This window comes from Rhinoraja longicauda, chromosome 10 (genome assembly GCF_053455715.1).
Source record: "Rhinoraja longicauda isolate Sanriku21f chromosome 10, sRhiLon1.1, whole genome shotgun sequence".
Classification (NCBI taxonomy): Eukaryota; Metazoa; Chordata; class Chondrichthyes; order Rajiformes; family Arhynchobatidae; genus Rhinoraja; species Rhinoraja longicauda.
In genome coordinates this window covers 43,095,832-43,114,115 of record NC_135962.1, presented here as the reverse complement: position 1 = coordinate 43,114,115, position 18,284 = coordinate 43,095,832, and the positions used below count along the sequence as shown (strand labels likewise).

Sequence of the window (18,284 nt, the reverse complement as noted above, 5' to 3'; positions counted from 1 at the left end):
TTCCAAAGCCTAATGTTCTATCCACTTCTTCACAAAACCAATCAATTTCACTCTCCTCTTTGGTTACTTCAGCCTATTACATGAACCACCTTCTTTGCCTTTTTTTAAAAATCAACAAAACCATTCCTTCTCCAGCCTGCTTCCCATCTTATTCACTAAAATCATTGCCCATATCAGGTATGCTTTTATCGCCACCAACCCTGAAAGTCCTAGAAAGATTAGCAGCAAAACTGTTCTATCATCACCCACATTATATTGTCACCACCAGCACTGTCTCTTCTTCACTAAACATTCCAGTACAAATTGAACTATAGCTACCAGGGCATTTATGAGGATGTGGGAATTTTACAGTGTCTTAATTACTGCAATTGTTTGCGCTTCCAACTAACAAGAGACATATTTGAGAGATACTTGCTTTGGGCCAGTTCTCACTCTGCATACCAACAAATATATATCTAAGTATTCACACATCATGAACTGAATGTAATTAACAAATTAACTTTATTATGCACTGCTGGATTAGACAGGCAATTAGTTATATAAAGTAAAATTCCATGTTTTATTGTTCAGAAGTTTATAGACAACTTAATTCACAAGTGATTAAAGCTAATCTGTGCTTGTTATTTCATCACCGAATTAATGTGTAAATATTAAAGCGAAGCCAAAAAACACACTTTTAGGATTCAGCCTGTGTTGGAGTTTTTGAGAAGATGTGTAATAGAAACAGGTTTTATTCAACTCCTATTCAGAGTAAGAATGGAGATTTTTTATTAAAAATTGCAATTCTGCATCTATTATTTAATTCAATGGACAAAACACTCATCTGGTGCAGAGGATCTTGAGACACAGTATATAAAGTTTTACTCCAGCAGCAATTGCATGGATTTCATGTGCAAGACTTGAAATCCAGTATTTGGATAAAATGTACATCTCCTTGCCATATACTAGTAATGCTTTGTTTTAGAAAGCCAATAAAGATATTTGTTTGTTTTCAGCACAAATGCAATATAACACTTTAATGTGCAACTTAGATCCAAACCACCAGCCCTGATAGGATTGCTGCTTTAATCCATTCAGTTCTCAAAGTGTTTTCCTCTTGATTACTCTGCGGAAGTTGCTGAAAGTGTAGCGGTTACTGTATTAGCTCTGGTCATTCGACATGCATTATTCAACACTATCTTCAATGTTATCGTCTTCTCTTGGATGGTGCAGTATCTAGAAACAAACAAAATTTTAGCATCAGCCTTTGCAATCAAATGCACAACAAATAACCTACTTATTAGAGAATGTCCATTAAGTGGGAAGTGTTGAAAAGCGAGATGGAAAGACCACTGATAACAAAGAATAACAATAGACAATAGGTGCAGGAGTAGGCCATTCGGCCCTTCGAGCCAGCACCGCCATTCAATGTGATCATGGCTGATCATTCTCAATCAGTACCCCGTTCCTGCCTTCTCCCCATACCCCCTGACTCCGCTATCCTTAAGAGCTCTATCTAGCTCTCTCTTGAATGCATTCAGCGAATTGGCCTCCACTGCCTTCTGAGGCAGAGAATTCCACAGTTTTTCCTCATCTCAGTTCTAAATGGCCTACCCCTTATTCTTAAACTGTGGCCCCTTGTTCTGGCTAACAATACCAATGGTTATTCTTGATGGGGAAAAGAAGCACATTAGCTATCGGAAACTACCCAATCTCATTCAATTTCCTGTTGCTGTGCAATCAAAGGCCTATTTAGTAAATGCTGCAGTAAGGCCATGCGCAAACTATGAGAACAATACCTCACATTCCGCCTGGTATCGTACAACCCAATGGTATAAATGTTGAATTTTCCAATTTCATGTAACCCATCTCCCAGCTCCTGTCCCATCGCTTCTCTGCACTTCTCTATATAGGCCATTTTTTATCTTCCCCCAACTTCCAGTCATAATGCATGACCTCCACCCAAAACATCAACACGTCCCTTTTGCCCCCACAGAAGCTGCTTGACCTACTAAATTCTTCCAGTTTATTTTGTGCACGGGATTCCAGCATCAGCAGTCATTTGTGTCTCCACACCAAAACATTCTATCACCTCAAGGAAAACAAGCCTAGCCAAACTTTTGCTCCTTTCCAAGTAACGTCCTGGTGGATCTCCTCTGAACTCTCCCCACTGCATTCACGTCCTTCCCATTGTGTAACGACGACAACTGCACAATACTCTAGCTGTGACCTTACCCAAGCTTTATAAAGATGGTACCATGACTTCCGTGTCCTTTTTTTCTATGCGCTGGCTAATGAAGTTCAGCATCTTGTTTGAAGAAGGATCTCGACCCGAAACATCACCGATTCCTTCTCCCTAGAGATGCTGGCTGTCCTGCTGAGTTACTCCAGCTTTTTGTGTCTATCTTCAGCATCTTGTGTGCCTGCTTCACCACTTTACCTACACTGCTACCTTTAGAGATCTATGGACTTGTACATCAAACTCCATCTGTTCCTCAATATTCTCTCGGGCCCCACCATTCATAGTGTATATATTATCCTTGTGCATCACCTTGCACTTATTGGGATTACAATTCCATCTGCCATAACTAAATTTACCAGCTAATCAATATTTTTAAATGTTAAGTATGTTATGCATACCATCACTTTAAACTCTCTTTCTCCGGTATAAAAGAAACATGGGAAGTAGTCAGAAATTAATTCACTTTGAATACATTGGGAAAGAGCAGTAAAAACCATGATACTAAGTAAATAAAGGAGATACAAGAGTGCAGATAATGTCATCAGCAGCAAATACTGGCTCTCCTGCTCCTTATCTTCTTCCCCCTTAATATTCTAAATATTTGGAGTCTGAAATTATCAGTGGCATACTGAGCCTGCTCGTCCTAGTTTCCATGGCAACCATGCAATATTCTTCCACTGCATTGTATCAAATAATATAGATTTGATTGAATCTCCAATGACCATGACTGTACACAATTCTGACCATCCAATTCTAATAAGCGAGAATGGATGTCGCAAATATACAAGGTTTAAAAACCAAATCTCAAAGTATTGCACTCTGTTGATTAAAATATTGAACTCTCTCTGAGCAGCACGCCAAGATTGAGATCAGGGTGCATTTTCCATCAACGTTGTAAAATGCCATCGCTATCAATTTGCCACCAGAGGATTAAAGGGAAAAGATTAGCAGAAGTGACATTACATTTCTGTTTAGGTCGGAGTATATTTTGGACATGAGCTGTTCAATCAGAACCCATTGAAATTTTAAAATTGATTTTTAACAGAAAAGATGGGGCAAATGGCAGGGAATAGAGTCACCTGATCTGCTCTGTGAAATGCTATCAATCTTTCTGGGAGCCATTGACTCACGGGATCACTTTAGAATGGAATGCCATGAGAAAACTGCAGTATTTTATGTTATTCAATAATGTACAGGATTTTAACATGTTATGGTCAAGGTAAATTCATAGCACTTCAATAAACAAATATTAATGTAAAAACTTTTCAAAACATTTAGTGGAATATTTTCCAATAAGTTGGCCAGTTTTTCAAATGTTATTGAAATGCAAAAGGCATTTGGACTGATATGGATAGGAAGGGCAAGCGGAGCAAGGGCAGGAAATACTTAAGAGGACTGGCAGTTTCTGGGTGAAACAGAGCTATCCATTTCAGTTGATAATCCTTTAGATTCCCAGCATCTATGGTATTAACCATTAACAATTTTGAGGTGCTAATTTGTGAATAGGATCGAAAAATGACTGTTTACATTTTACATTGAAGCCTGAAGTGACATGAAAATAAATATCCATCTTTTTATAGATCTTTTAAGGGTAGTTTTAAAAATGTAGGCACATTACATGCTTATTTTACAACTCAGGTCACTACAATTGCAGAGCAGTTCTGAAAAGAATGTATGCTCTGCAACACCATGGATAGAATAGGTTTAGAGGGACATGGGCCAAATGTAGACCAGTGGGACTAGTGTAGATGGGACATGTTGGTTGGTGTTGGCAAATTGGGCTGAAAGGCCTGCTTTCACGCTGTATGACTCTATGACAACACACACATTTGAATACTTTGAAAATTACCTTTCTTGCTGGCATGAACTTTTGGGGATTTCTTCCCTTTCGTGCAGGCAGGTTCTACTTTTACTTGCCGGTGCCGCCTGGATCTAGATACCTTTATGCAAAATATTATTTTCAAACAATTGATAACTTTGTTTGAATCACATGAACCAACAACATGACATTGCTTTTTTAAATATTTCTATACCGACATTAAATTCAGGCAATTTGTACCTCACATGAAGAAACAAAATTCTAAACAAACTAATTACCCAAGGTCCTTAGTAAGAAATGTGACTTTAGAAGGAAACATATTCTAATACTGATGTCTCAAATCAATCTCAAGTCTTCTCAGGTGAACTTTATATCATGACTGTACCAAGAATAAGCCATCAGTATTTCATCCAGTAAAGTTAAATATTTATATTTGCAATCACAAAGCAAATATTATTAAATAAGAGATAAATAGGCAGGTAATTAAAATGATTCTGGCATACAGACCTTGACTGCAGAATTATACGATTTTGACTTTATCTCTGCTAGGGTCTGTGCACGTTTAAAACCCTGTTTTTTAGAAACAAAAATCACTTTAATTAATCATTGTACGTAGAGAATGTTTATTAGAGCAAGCTAATATTGCTAGTTAGCTTATATTCATCTATACCATATTCATCTATGATGTATTCACATCTGTTAAAACCACTAAAATGCATCACACGAGATGTGCACACTTACTGACAATACTAAAGTTTATACAATTCCACCTCCTTTTTGGTGCAACAGCACATTTCATTCTAATGCTAATGGCAATAAAGAGACATTTGTCCACTGATATCGGAAGAGTGCATTTTCCTTCTGTTATAAATCAAATTGGTATAGTATTAAATGTACTATTATTTTCATATCCCCTTCAAAGAAAATATACCACTGCATGCCACACAGATTTAGTCAGTAATACTCACTAAACTGCATGCACATTATGAATATATGAACAAAGAGCAAGAACAGACCATTTAGCCCCTCATGTCTGCTCCGCCATTTAATAAGATTGGCTGATCTGCTGGTCTGACTGTAACCTCAAACCTGAATTTCCCCTCACCCTCAGTAACCTCTCACCCCATTATCTCTCAAGTATCTACCCATTTACCATTGCTATTTTGTTCATATAAAGCTATCGTTGTACAGGAGATTTACGTAATACCCAGTACTTCTGTTAACAGACCAATCAACCTTTGTAAAAAGGAATATACTGCTTCGATATGGGTCACACCAGACTGACACTATTTTAGTAACACACACAAAAAAAACAATAGATTTGCAACAATTACTTTATTCAGATATGGAAATTTGGCCAATGTATTGAACAACCTTGCTCTTTTTCACCGAACACAATCTGCATGCAACAAGATCCTGAAGCCTTCAACGGGTGCTTCAGCTATCACCTTATAGTACTAAACATGTATTATAAAATGTAAGCAAACAATATGGCCAATCAATGAACGAAAGCTGCAATGATGTGCAAGGGTGCGTAGAGTGACGGCAGGTGATCAGAGAAACGTGGTGAAGAACTGCATCCACCAGAGGCATATTCTGTGCATTTGATTCGTACACCCACCCATCACCCCAGCATGCTCCACTTAGAGCTGTGAGGTAGCAGCACTAACCACTACCATAGCAATTTACAGCAACCATTAAACTGCGCATCTTTGGTATGGAAGGGAGAGGGGGTAGTAGAGTACCCAGAGGAAATTCATGCAGTCACAGGGAGAATGTGCAAACTCCACACAGACACCACCCAAGGTCAGGACTGAACCAGGACACAGTGAGTCTGTGGTTATTGTCAGACTTTGGTTTATATATCAGACACTGATAATGGTAAATAAAATAACACTTACAACATGAAAGCAACTAGCATTTTTAATTCTAAGCTGCCATAGTATCTGATACACATTATAAAAACAATTTCAATAGCACTAAAGGTTCAAAAGAAAAGCTCCAGAACCAGTTTTTAAAGACATTTGCAATGTAAATGAACAGCGAGTCTCAGGCAGTCAATCAATACTGCAGTGAGTGTTCATGGTCTATAAACTGGTCATTTGTTTTTAGATTTACTGCAGGCAAGAAAGAAATTAACAAGCAGAAAGATGTAGCATTTATGTCTCAAGGGATTCTGTTGCACTCAACTGCCACAAATTTGTACGAAACTTATGTCTCCACATTTATCAAGTGTCCAAAGTATCAATGAATCCTTCGCTGTCATGCACCAATTATGAAAATATAGATTAGATAAACAAATTCATTTATTATCTTGTTCTTCCACCTTACATCGTCTACTAAGGCAACAGTAGTCATATTTATGATTGAAGAACAGAATTTATACATGTAAAATGGGAAGGGAGAGGGAGACACCTCAACATAGATGGTTGGTGAAGAATGTGTAGGGGGCTCAGCTGCTCACTGACAACTGTGCGGATTCTTAGAACGAAGAACAGTGCAGCACAGGAACAAGCCCTTCGGACCGCAATACCTGTACTGAACACAATGCCACATCCCTTCACAACTAATCCCTTCTGCCATGTCCCTCCAACCCCTGCACACTCAGGAGCTTATTTAAAAGTCTCTTAAACATCACTATCGCATCTGCTTTCACTATCACGCGAGTACGGCAACCCTTAAATTTTTTTATCCCACACATCTCTTTAAAACATTCTCCCTATGCCCTCTAGTATTTAACATTTCCACCCTGGGAAAAAGATACCGTATCTATGCCTCTCAATTTTATGAACTTCTATCAGATCTCTCCCCAGCTTCTGAGCTGTAAGAAAATAATCCAAATTTGTCCAACATCTCCTTATAACTAATATCCTCTAATCCAGGCAGCATCCTTGTGAACCTCTTCTGCATTCTCTCGAAAGCATCCGTTTCCTTCCTGTAACGGAGCAACGAAAACTGCACACACTCCTCCAAATGCTGCTTCATCAAAGTTTTATAAAGTTGCAACATTACTTCTTGACTCTTCTATGCAATGTCCCGACAGATGAAGGCGAGCATACCATATTCCTCCTTTACCACATTATCTACTTGCGCTGCTACTTTCAGCGAGTCAAGGACTTTGATCCCTGGATCCCTCTAGACTTCAATAAAGGTCCTGTTTACTTTCCCCTTTCATTTGACATCCCAAAGTGCAACACCTCACACATGCCATAGTCCACCACTTCTCTGCCCACTTCTGTAAACAAACTATTTCCTATTGTATCATTTGACAGCCTTCTTCATTGTCCAGAGCTCCAGCAATTTGAATGTCATTTTTGTGTGTTCAGAGATATTGAGTTCATCCAGAGTCCAGAATGGAAGAAAGTTTATCAACAACAGAGAGATAGTCACTACCTGCTAGAATTAATGTTTCAAACAACTTCTCAATGTGATTCTATCCTTGATGCGAGCTACTCTTGATCAAAACTCCACATCAACTTAAATCAAGGCCTCGGGAACAGATGTATAGGACGGAACTGCTGGTCAGGAACAGGTGACAAGCCTGCTGAACTGCTAAACTTTGGCAGAATGGAACTTGAGTTACAATGTCAGAACTCATGGATGAGAGGAACATGCTAGGGGACCTCAGGGATAGTACTACTAATTATCTTGAAGAAAGAAGATAATATGACAGCAATCACGACAAACAGGCCACTCTGCTGTTTGCTACAGTGACAGTTAGAATTGGAAGCCCAACAATCAAAGGATGTTGGGCAAGTGTAAATATTTATCCATGTGTTTAATATTAATCATATAACACGAATTATCAACCTTAGTGAAAACTCGACAAGGTAGATAGGTAAATGGGATTTATAGGGAGGCAGTTTTGGAGGAGTTCAAGCAAATGGAGGGCTAAATAAAAGGCAACAAAATTATGAGGGCTGAGGTTTTCAGATATAGGTATACACTGCAATCTGTGCTGCAAGCAAAGTCAGAGTTCAACTCAGTTGCTCAGTTCACTGAGATTGCCTGTCGCAGCTTGGTTCAATAGCCAGGGAGGGCAAACGGTTCAGGTCAAAATCCGCAGTTTTTGAGGAATACTAAGACCACATAATTAAACCAAAATCAACATATTATAACCAACTGATTGATCTATTCAATTCTGCATTAAACTGCTTTGATAATGAGATTATTAAACTGCTTTGATAATTTATGATTCAAAGTCAAAAACATTAGTGTTAATAATAAATACTAATCAAGAGCATTAATTATTAATTGAATAGTAAGCATGATTGGCTTTTCTCACAACTGTCTCTTGCTACATCGAATGCAGTATATTCAACATTCATTTAAATTCAGGTTTAATTTCCTTTAAAAAAATATCTCAGCGCCTTTCATTTACCCATGGAACTCAATTTTCATTGAGATTTAAATTAATCCTCACTCTATGTGCCAAGTAGGAAGCACAGAACTGACACAAATTTTAGCCCAGGCCAATCCTATATGGATTGTTCACTGAAGGTCATGAAAAATCAATCAGCAATATTTTTGCAAAGTCAACAAAGGGGCACTAACTACTCCACAAATCAGCTCTGTGTCTTACAGTAAGGTTAGAAGCCATAACTATAACTAAAAAGCTATTAATGAGTGGCAAAGATGGAATATTTGAAACTTATTTATACAGTGAACATTTTTCTAATGCAAAGCATCGAGTAGTTTTAACCAACCTAGCCGATTTCCACTTATTCAGCAAAGCAAGGATTTGTGAATAATTTACATTACTACCAAGACAGAGACAATGCAATAATTTGGCAAAACTCCACAGTGCCAGAAATCAATACATTCCAGTCTCGAATTTTCTGATGTCATACAAGATCACCCTTTGGTAACAAGAAATCAGAGAAATTCAAAATCTCCATGCAAACACCACAGTTGCTCTCTTCTCACCTTTTGTTCTTCAGGTTCTTCACATTTTGAAACTGGGAATCCTGACTGGTCAATCAAGTTTATGTTCTGCGATATTTCAAAGAGAAAAGAGTTTTATTTGGTTTGATTAAATCAAAAATCAGTAGACGCACTGAATGCTGCATTTTGCACTCCATCTTTTCAGACTGGCAATACTACAGAATCCAAACAATTCCACATTTTTTCATTTATAACATAGAACAGTACAGAACGGTAACAGGCCTTGAGACTCATGATGTCTGTGCCAACCATGATGCCCACATTAAACTGATCCATCTATCTGCACATGGTCCCTTCTCCCCTTGTCCAAATGTCTCTCAAATATTGTTATTGCATCTACTTTAACCACCTTCACTGGCAATGCATTCCAAGCATTTACCACTGTATAAAAATAATGCACATCATGAATCTCCTTTAAATTGCCCCCTCTCACCTGAAATCAATGCTAGTATTGAACATTTTCACCCTGTGAAAGCACAATTGACTTTGTTGCACACTGTACCAGACGCCAAGATCCTTATTTTAATGCAGCAACCAGAACTGCACACAATTCTCCAAATATGGCCTGACCAATGTTTTAGATAGCAACATGATTTCTCCACTTTTATACTCAACAGATATCATATGCATTCTTTACTACCTTTTCTACTTGTTGTGCCACTTTCAAGAGCCTAGGACTTTCAGCCCAAGATCCCTCTGTACATCAATGCTCCCATGCACATCTTTACAGGGATCTTATGAACCGCATTAAGGAACAGAAGATGCGAGGAGGAAATTAAACAAAAAAGGAAAGTCCTAACAGGAAGGAAGCAAGATAGCAAAAAATGATGTCGGAGCTGCCGCACAGAGTGAGAAAGAGATTAAAATGAAAAAAGTGGTGGGTTTCATGAAGAGCACAAGCGCAAATTCATAATAAACGTTTACATGACATAGCTTTGACCACAACTAGAATATTGTGTCCAGTTCTCTGTATCATACTTTAGGAAAATGTGAAGTACTTAGAAAAATTGCAGAAGTAGCTTATCAGAATGGTCCCAGGAATAAAGGACCTTATGTCCATGGATTAACGAGAAAAATTGAAGTCGCTCTCTTTTAAACAAAGAGGGTTGAGAAGAGTTATTCAAAACCATGCAGGGTTTTGGCAGAGTAGAGAGAAAAGATCTCTTGCTGGAAAGGTCAACAATGCAGGTGATCAATAAAAACTCTCAAAAGGCATAAAAACTGTTGTTTATTTTGAATTGGAATGCACTGAGAAGTGAAAGAGGATTCAACTGTAGCATTCAAAAAGTGCTGAATGAATTTGTGAAAGGAAAACAGGAGAGTGGGGAAGGGGTAGGAGGAGAGTGGGACAAGCTTAATTGCTCTGGTTCAGACATGACCATGACTCATTTGATCAGCCAGATAAACTGTTTCTGTGCTGTAGCATTATCTCTCTGTGATTGAGGTGGGAGCATAGATATAAAACATTATTCGGTATTCTCTCTACAAGGATACAAACAAGTTGCCTATGAACATCGACCTCTGCTTTTGTTACACCTTGTTCAATTCTAGACAGTTTTAATGTACCTTGTACTGAAAAAAAGTATCATACTGCATACAATTGCACAAATAATTTTACCTTATTCTCTTGCCACTGTTGAAAATTCATTGCAATATTCTTCAAATCAGACACAAAGTTCCCCCGAATTAAACTTAGTGCTTTGTCCAGCTGTGTTTTATTTGCAGAGATCGTATGCTTCATGGCTTGATAGTGTTCATGTACATTTGTTAATTCCTTTAACAGAAACAGATGCAAGGGGAAAAATAACTTGTTACCATGTCATTGTTAAAAAAAAAATCCCTTCACTGGCCAGGGCAAAATGCCATTGCTTTCCTCCTCTCAACAACTATCCACATTTCTCATTGCAATGAAAACTACAGAAGATCACTTGCATCCCATAATGACATTATGTTAACTAACTTACAAACAACCCCCCCCCCCCCCACACAAAAAACCCCCACCTGTTTCTCCCCTTCCCCTACCCTCTTCCACCAATATTCCTCCCTCTGGCTTTGCAAGTCCTACCTCTTCTATCCTTATCTCACACCATTCGCCTTTTCATCTCTGGCTTTTGTTCACCATCTGCCTATCAAAAACCCCATTCACCTGTATCCAACTATCAATCATCAGGTTATGTCTCCCTTCCAGCTTTCTCCCCACCCCCACCACATTCAACCTGAAAAAGGGTCCCAACCTGAAAGTTCACCTATCCATGTTCTCCTCTCCTGAGATGCTGCCTGACCCGCTGAATTACTCCAACATCCTGTGTCATTTTTGTAACCCGGCATCTGCAATTAGTTCCTTGTATTTTTTTTTAACAAATTGTAATCTCCAGTTTCAGCCCAAATCATTCCCCATTAAGGTCATACCTCCAAAGCCTCAGCATTAATGAGTTCAGACATCAGATTAGACTTTTCCCGTAAATTCTCATTAACATCTTCATTGGGAATTTTTTTTCTCTTTCGATTGTAAGTGAGCTGAAAAATAGGAATGAAAAGCAACTTCTCAGCATTTCCCCCCAAGGAGTATTTTAAAATTACTTCTTACCTAGTTGCATACTGACCAGTGAAAGAAGTATAATGATCTGCAGTATAACTAGAACCTGATACGTATGTGAAGACTTATTATTCGTATACCGAATTCCTCAATAAGGTATTGTATGCAACCACACCCTTCCTATCGTGTGGTACTGGTGAGGGTGCAGAGGAGGTTCACCAGAATGTTGCCTGGATGGAGCACATCAGTTCTGATGTCTCTCACAAGAGAACTGGATTTGCTGAGTTTGTTTTAACGAAACTGAAGAATAGGTTGAAGGGCAGAACTTGATTGAGGTGCACAAAATGATATGGGACATGGAGAAATTAAGAAGCATTTGGATAAGGTACCGCAAAGATGACAAAGGCCAATTGCTGGATAATGGGAATAGTATAGGTACCTGCTTGTACAGAATTGTCTGATGGTCTATTTCCCTGCTGTATGCCTATATGATTCTATGAAGTTGATGAACTTGATGTTTCCATTAACACAGAAAGGAGTTTGCTGCCTTTCTTTAAATCCTGATACAATACCTCTTAGTAGCCAAGGATGTAGTCCTGATCTCCGAATCTACCTCATCTCACCCTTAGACTTATTTTAATCTACATTTCCTCAATTTATTTTGCACTCTCTTTCTTTTCTCTTTGCACCAACTGTGCTTATGTGTGCATTGATTGTACTCACGTATAGCATGATTTTCCGAGAACACTCAAAAACAAGACCTTTTCACTGTATCTCTGTACAAATGACAATAATAAACCAATACTAATTTGCAGAGTTCCTTTGATAAACAATAGACCCTTTATTCACAAAATGCTGGAGTAACTCAGCAGGTCAGGCAGCATCTCAGGAGAGAAGGAATGGGTGACGTTTCGGGTCGAGACCTTTCTTCAGTCTGAAGAATAGGTTGAAGGGCAGAACTTCTTCAGACTGAAGGAAGGTCTCGACCCGAAACGTCACCCATTCCTTCTCTCCCGAGATGCTGCCTGACCTGCTGAGTTACTCCAGCATTTTGTGAATAAATCGATTTGTACCAGCATCTGCAGTTATTTTCTAATAACAATAGACCCTTAACTGGTACTTACCAATGCTGGCATTGCTGTGAAATGGAAGGCTTTGTCATTTAGAAGTTTGTTCAGAATATAAATAGCATCAAAATGTTCTGCATTCACCATTTCCTCCTGGCAACTTAGCACCTCATTCCAATTCTTCAATGCTATCCTTATCTGTGTGAAAAAAACAATCCCAGTGCTCAATATACAAATGTAATTTTAGGTATTTTGTTCAAACTCCATCATGGCAACAAATTCAGGGGAAAAAAGCATTGATCTCCAAATTTCTCACATATCCCATTCACTTTCCCTCGTTTTGATGGTGAGTAGACAAAGGCAAATCAATCAGTTTATTTGAAGCAGCACACCAATAAAATGGTTTGAATATATAACATAAATACAACTTCCAAATGCCCAAAAGGAACACACCAGTATTTAAACTCCGCACAAGCCTTCTCGCATGCCCGTTCTTTGAACTGTGTCTACATTCTCTTCTAGAAACATAGAAAATAGGTGCAGGAAGCCATTTGGCCCTTCGAGCCAGCACCGCCATTCATTGTGATCATGGCTGATCATCTACAATAAGTAACCTGTGCCTGCCTTCTCCCCATATCCCTTGATTCCACTAGCCCCTAGAGCTCTATCTAACTCTCTTTTAAATTCATCCAGTGAATTGGCTTCCACTACCTTCTGTGGCAGAGAATTCGACAAATTCACAACTCTCTGGGTGAAAAAGTTTCTTCTCAGCTCAGTTTTAATTCATCCTCTTTGGTTGCCCACCATAGCAATTATTTCCTGGTGTGGATAAACTATTTTCTTTTCTAAATACCTTTAGTATTTATTGGTGACTATTTTATGTTTAATGACGAGAATTCAAGGCTCTCTCTCGAGATGGAAATATCTCCACATTGAATAGCTGATAGGGCAAAAGATACAAAACTGCATTTGACAGGTTGGAGCAATCAAAGAAACAATCTCTTGGTAAAGAAAGTGTGGCACATACCTTTTCCTTAGGCTGACAAAGCTGTGTATTGTAGAGCCCATAAAGGAGGTATAAGCCTCCAAATCGGATTTGAAAGCTGTAAGGAGGGAAAAAGTATCGACCTGCCACAGCTAGTGCTTCCTTGGTGAACTTCCTGCTATCAATTTTGCCCATTTTTCCACTGAAAGACACAAATACAATTGGGATGCAACTTATTTTCCTATGTATCTGTATGACATTGATAAATTTACAATCTTATCCTCAGTGCTTTCATCCAAGTCATTTCCATAAATTGTAAAAATATGAGGCCACCATATCAACTCGAGTACACCACTAATTTTATCTTAACAACCAGAAAAAGATGCACTGGGTGCCCATTCTCCCTTTCCTGCTGGCCAGCCAATCTTCTACCCATGCTAATTTATTACCTCCCATACCAAAAGCTTTTGATGGAACACCTTATCAAATGCAGACACAAAATGCTGGAGTAACTCGACCCGAAACATCACCCATTCCTTCTCTCCAGAGATGCTGCCTGACCCGCTGAGTTACTCCAGCATTTTGTGTCTACCTTCGATTTAAACCAGCATCTGTAGTTCTTTCCTACACACCTTATCAAATGCCTTCTACTTGTTCTCTTCTGTCCACAGACATGTTAATACTTAATTGATCATGCCCGATTTCTCTTTCACAAAACCAGTCCAGTAATGAAATGTAGACACAAGAAACTGCAGATTCTGGAATCTTAAGTAGAACGCAAAGGACTGGAGTAACTCAGCGAGATGCTGCCTAATTTTTTGAGTTACTCCATAGTTACTGATCTACATAGTGTTAAAATGTGCTCAGTAGGAATAGGCACGGTCTGGATCAGTCTCATATGCGATGCATTTCATGGCAACATATATTTGCAACGGTCATCGCCTTAGCCATTTGGGCACAATACAGGTGGATAACCAACACCTTTGATGTTCACACCTTAATAACTGCATTGACAGGTATAAAAAAATTCTTACTAAAAGATAGTAGAGAACTTCATGTCTCGCCAGATCGCAGAGAACTCCTCATAGCGCACACTTTCAGTCTGCTGAAAGCGCAGAAGCAACCGCTCAAAATCAGTTTTCAAACCAGCTGTTAATGACATGGTTTCCTTGTTTCTTGTTCTTCAGTCTCAGACACCCTGAAGGCAAATTAAGATTAAAATAAGATACAGTTGAAAATAAGGAAAGAATGTCAACAGTTTGTGCACATGCACCCCATTCTCTTTTAAAATAACATTCAGGTTCACTAAGCTTATCCAGAGTCACTGGACCATGTAGATCAGGAAAGTTTAGTCACAAGCTCTATGCAAACAGGGCAAGTGTAAATGATAAAATAAAATTATAGTGGAGCCATTCAATGGTGAAAACTGGACATTTAACTCTAAGCTTGTAGCCCTGGTTTAAAAAATAACAAAAAGCACCCAACCAGCAACTACTGCTAGAAGACTAATAAATGCTTGACCCAGCGTGGCATTAAAATGTATGCAATTTGGATGAATTAGGTTCTTGAACTGATCTACATAATCCTAGTCACACCTCACCAATGGAACACAACGGATCATCTCTTTGTACTACCATGGGTTTACTAATTGTACCTTGCCCAAATGTCTTGTTTTTGCACAGTATATCCTTTTTTTACTGTCTTGCATAATTTATATTTTGTGTGTTGTTCTTGCAATGCTGCTGTTAGATCTCACCGTACATATGATAATAAACTTGACTAGACATGATTTGCAAAATTAAGCAGATGCAGAATCTATGTACATGCTGCATGCATTTATCAAAATAACTCAGTTCACAATATATCATACCCACCAAAATATTGGGGTTTTCCACTGATTTTACTGTTATGTTCAACATATTCTCTGATCTCCTAAAGGGAATGGGAGTTCGAGGACAGGCCTTCCGGCAAGCCGTCAGGTCGCTGTCAGAGGCTGCCGAGCGAAGCAGCAACTGGTTGTGGCTAAAGAGGAAGGACTCCAACTGGGCTGCAAAATGACCAGCAAGAGGGGTAAATACGGAGGGGACCTAGCCTGGGACTCCAGGTGTCGCTGTTGAGCTCTCTGGAGGTGTCGTGGGCCTATCAAGGAAGGAGGGTGCCCACCTGATGACCCCAATGAAGTCTTTACCCCCTACCCCCACTCAAGATCGTAAGAAGGTGACAATTATAGTAGGGATTGTAATATCAAGTCCTATAACTTGAACTGAATTAAGTGATGGGACTTCAGTTAAAATCCCAGCATTATTATTTTCTAATTTAAAAGTTAAAATGAATGCATCTGCTAACTCCAGCAACAAACAAATGGAAAGACTGAACAATCTGATTGAGTTTTTTGACTAAGTGACCAAAAAGCTCGATGAGCTACAGACGTATATATACTGCAAGGCATTTGACAAGGTTCTGTATGGTAAGCTGCTCTGGAACTGGATAGAAAATTGGCTTCATGGAAGGAAGCAGAGGGTGATGGTGGACAGTTGTTTTTCAGAGGCCATAAGTGGTGTTTCTCAGGGTTCAGTGCTGTGCCCATTGCTGTTTGTCATTTATAGAAATGATTTGGATGAGAACGTACAAGGCATGATTAGTAAGTTTGCAGATGACATTAAAGTAGATGGTATTGTAGATAGCGAAGATGGTTGTCAAAAATTACAGCAGGATCTTGAACAGTAGGGCAGGTGGGCTGAGGAATGGTTGATGGAATTTAATACAGAGAAGTGTGGGGTGTTGTATTTTGGGGTAGCTAACCAGGGCAGGACCAACACAGTGAATGGCAGGGCTCTGGGGAATGTTGTAGGTACATAGTTCCTTGAAAGTGGTGTCACATGTAGAGTATTGTTTTGGTCACCCTGTTATATGAAAGATGTTGTTGAGCTAGAAAGAGTGAAGAGAAGATTTACGAGAACGTTGCCAGAACTCGAGGGCCTGAGCTATTGGGAGATGTTGAGCAGGCTAGGACTTCCTTGGAGTGCAGGAGAATGAGGGGTGATCTTTCGGAGGTATATACAATTTTGAGAGAAATAGATAAGGCAAATGCAGTGCCTTTTTCCTAGAGTCAAGAACCAGGAATAGGAACTTGGGGGGCAATGTTTTTACCCAAAGGGTGGAGGTACATGGAACGAATTGCCAGAGGAGGTAGTTGAGCTAGATACTATCACAATATTAAAAAAACATTTGGACAGGTACATGGATAACAGATGTGTAGAATGATATGGGCCTAATGAGGGCAGGTGGGAATAGTGTAGATTGGGCATGGTGGTTTGCATGGTTAGGTTGGGCCGAAGGGTGTTTCCATGTTGTATGACTGTGAAATTCAAACAATAACCTATCTGCTCTATAATGTACTGAAATCAACATACCTAATTTTGGAGATAGGATTTGCAAAAGATACACCCCCTCCCGCAATCCCATAATTGTCAAAGGCGGAAGTATATTTCTCAATTGATGCAGAATACGACTCGACTCTGCACTTCCAAACAAAGTAAAGGCGACTGCAGAAACTGGAAAACCTTAGCAAGGTTAATGTTACTAACAGAGAAAAAATATTAACCTACAGCAAGTAAGAATCTCACCGTCCCATTGCATATGACAATTAAACACGCTTGGTTCGTTTTCAAGCCTTACTTCAACAATTCAGTAGCGAGAAAGCATTTAGCTGTGGCTTTAAAGTGCCTGCCTTGTGGCCAGGTGCTCTCTGCATCAGTCTGAAGAAGGGTCTCGACCCGAAACGTCACCGATTCCTTCTCTCCTGAGATGCTGCCTAACCCGCTGAGTTACTCCAGCATTTTGTGAATAAATACCTTCGATTTGTACCAGCATCTGCAGTTATTTTCTTATACTTCTCTGCAGAGGTGATCACATCAGGTGGACCCGCAGTCTGAAGAAGAGTCTCGACCCGATGGTCACCCAATCCTTCTGTACAGAAATGCAGCCGAACCCGCTGAGTTACTCCAGCATTTTGTGTCTGTCTTCGGTGTAAACCGCCGTCTGCAGTCCCTTCCTACCCACCCCCATCCTGACCCTGGGCCCCGCGGCTGCACGCAAGCCCGGCAAGGCAGAGAGACACGGCCCCTCCCCTCCCCCCCGCCGCCCAGATAGATCTACCTCCAGGAACCGTCTCAGTCCTCGCGGATGTCAACACCGACACGGAGGGTCTGCGCTCCCGCCAGGTCGGGCCAGGGTCGAGGGCCGGACTAGACTGGATCGGAGCGGCCGCCGCTGCGCCACTCTCCCCAAGTTCAGGCTCCTCTGGCAACGGCTGAACGGAAGGCCCTCCCGCCCGCCCTACGCGGGTTGGAGAGGCACGGAACAGCGGCGTCTGCCGGCGTCAAAAGAACTCGCAAAAGACAGTCATAATTACAACCGACTTTTCTTTATTTCTCAAAATAGTTTCATTAAACGAAAACTCAAAAATAAAACTGAGGCACAGATGCTCGGATTTTGGTCAAATAACGAACTCGAAGGGTCAGGCCGGAAAATTCAGCTGGCCATTTATATCCACAGATGCTCCCCTGGACCGCTCAGTTGCTCCAGAAATTTGTTTTTATTTTTTGCACATAATCGGAAAAGCTGCTGTCAGCGTCAAGACTGTACTGTCTAAGGGTACATTAAGAACATTATGAAGAATAAGGTAAGAAAGACAAGAGGGACAACTGATC

The 18,284-nt window shown here is 39.8% G+C and overlaps 1 protein-coding gene across 4 annotated transcripts; it reads right to left on the bottom strand.

Annotated features, from left to right (window-relative positions):
• Positions 1–512: 512 nt before the first annotated feature.
• Positions 513–17,981, bottom strand: snapc1b (small nuclear RNA activating complex, polypeptide 1b). 4 transcript variants are annotated; one of them, XM_078406766.1, is made up of 11 exons: positions 17,731–17,981; positions 16,986–17,126; positions 14,607–14,770; positions 13,615–13,774; positions 12,645–12,785; positions 11,394–11,501; positions 10,603–10,758; positions 8,967–9,032; positions 4,548–4,610; positions 4,071–4,161; positions 513–1,215 (listed from the first exon to the last, which is right to left on the bottom strand). In XM_078406766.1, exons 3-11 carry the CDS (start codon positions 14,732–14,734, stop codon positions 1,187–1,189), a joined length of 942 nt encoding a protein of 313 aa, XP_078262892.1. In that variant the 5' UTR covers positions 14,735–14,770; positions 16,986–17,126; positions 17,731–17,981; the 3' UTR covers positions 513–1,186. The 4 variants fall into 4 exon arrangements, with proteins under 4 accessions (XP_078262892.1, XP_078262890.1, XP_078262891.1 ...); XM_078406764.1 differs by lacking the exon at positions 16,986–17,126 and having other exon boundaries at positions 17,731–17,977; XM_078406765.1 differs by lacking the exons at positions 16,986–17,126; positions 17,731–17,981 and adding an exon at positions 17,427–17,658.
• Positions 17,982–18,284: the final 303 nt, after the last annotated feature.

Excerpts from the sequence above, each read along its gene's own strand:
- snapc1b (XM_078406766.1), bottom strand. The coding sequence starts at position 14,734 with ATGTCATTAACAGCTGGTTTGAAAACTGATTTTGAGCGGTTGCTTCTG. Across the intron at positions 12,786-13,614 it reads TTTGTCAGCCTAAGGAAAAG|ATAAGGATAGCATTGAAGAA; the intron begins GTATGTGCCACA and ends TTTTTCACACAG. Across the intron at positions 11,502-12,644 it reads TCACAGCAATGCCAGCATTG|CTCACTTACAATCGAAAGAG; the intron begins GTAAGTACCAGT and ends CCTATTTTTCAG.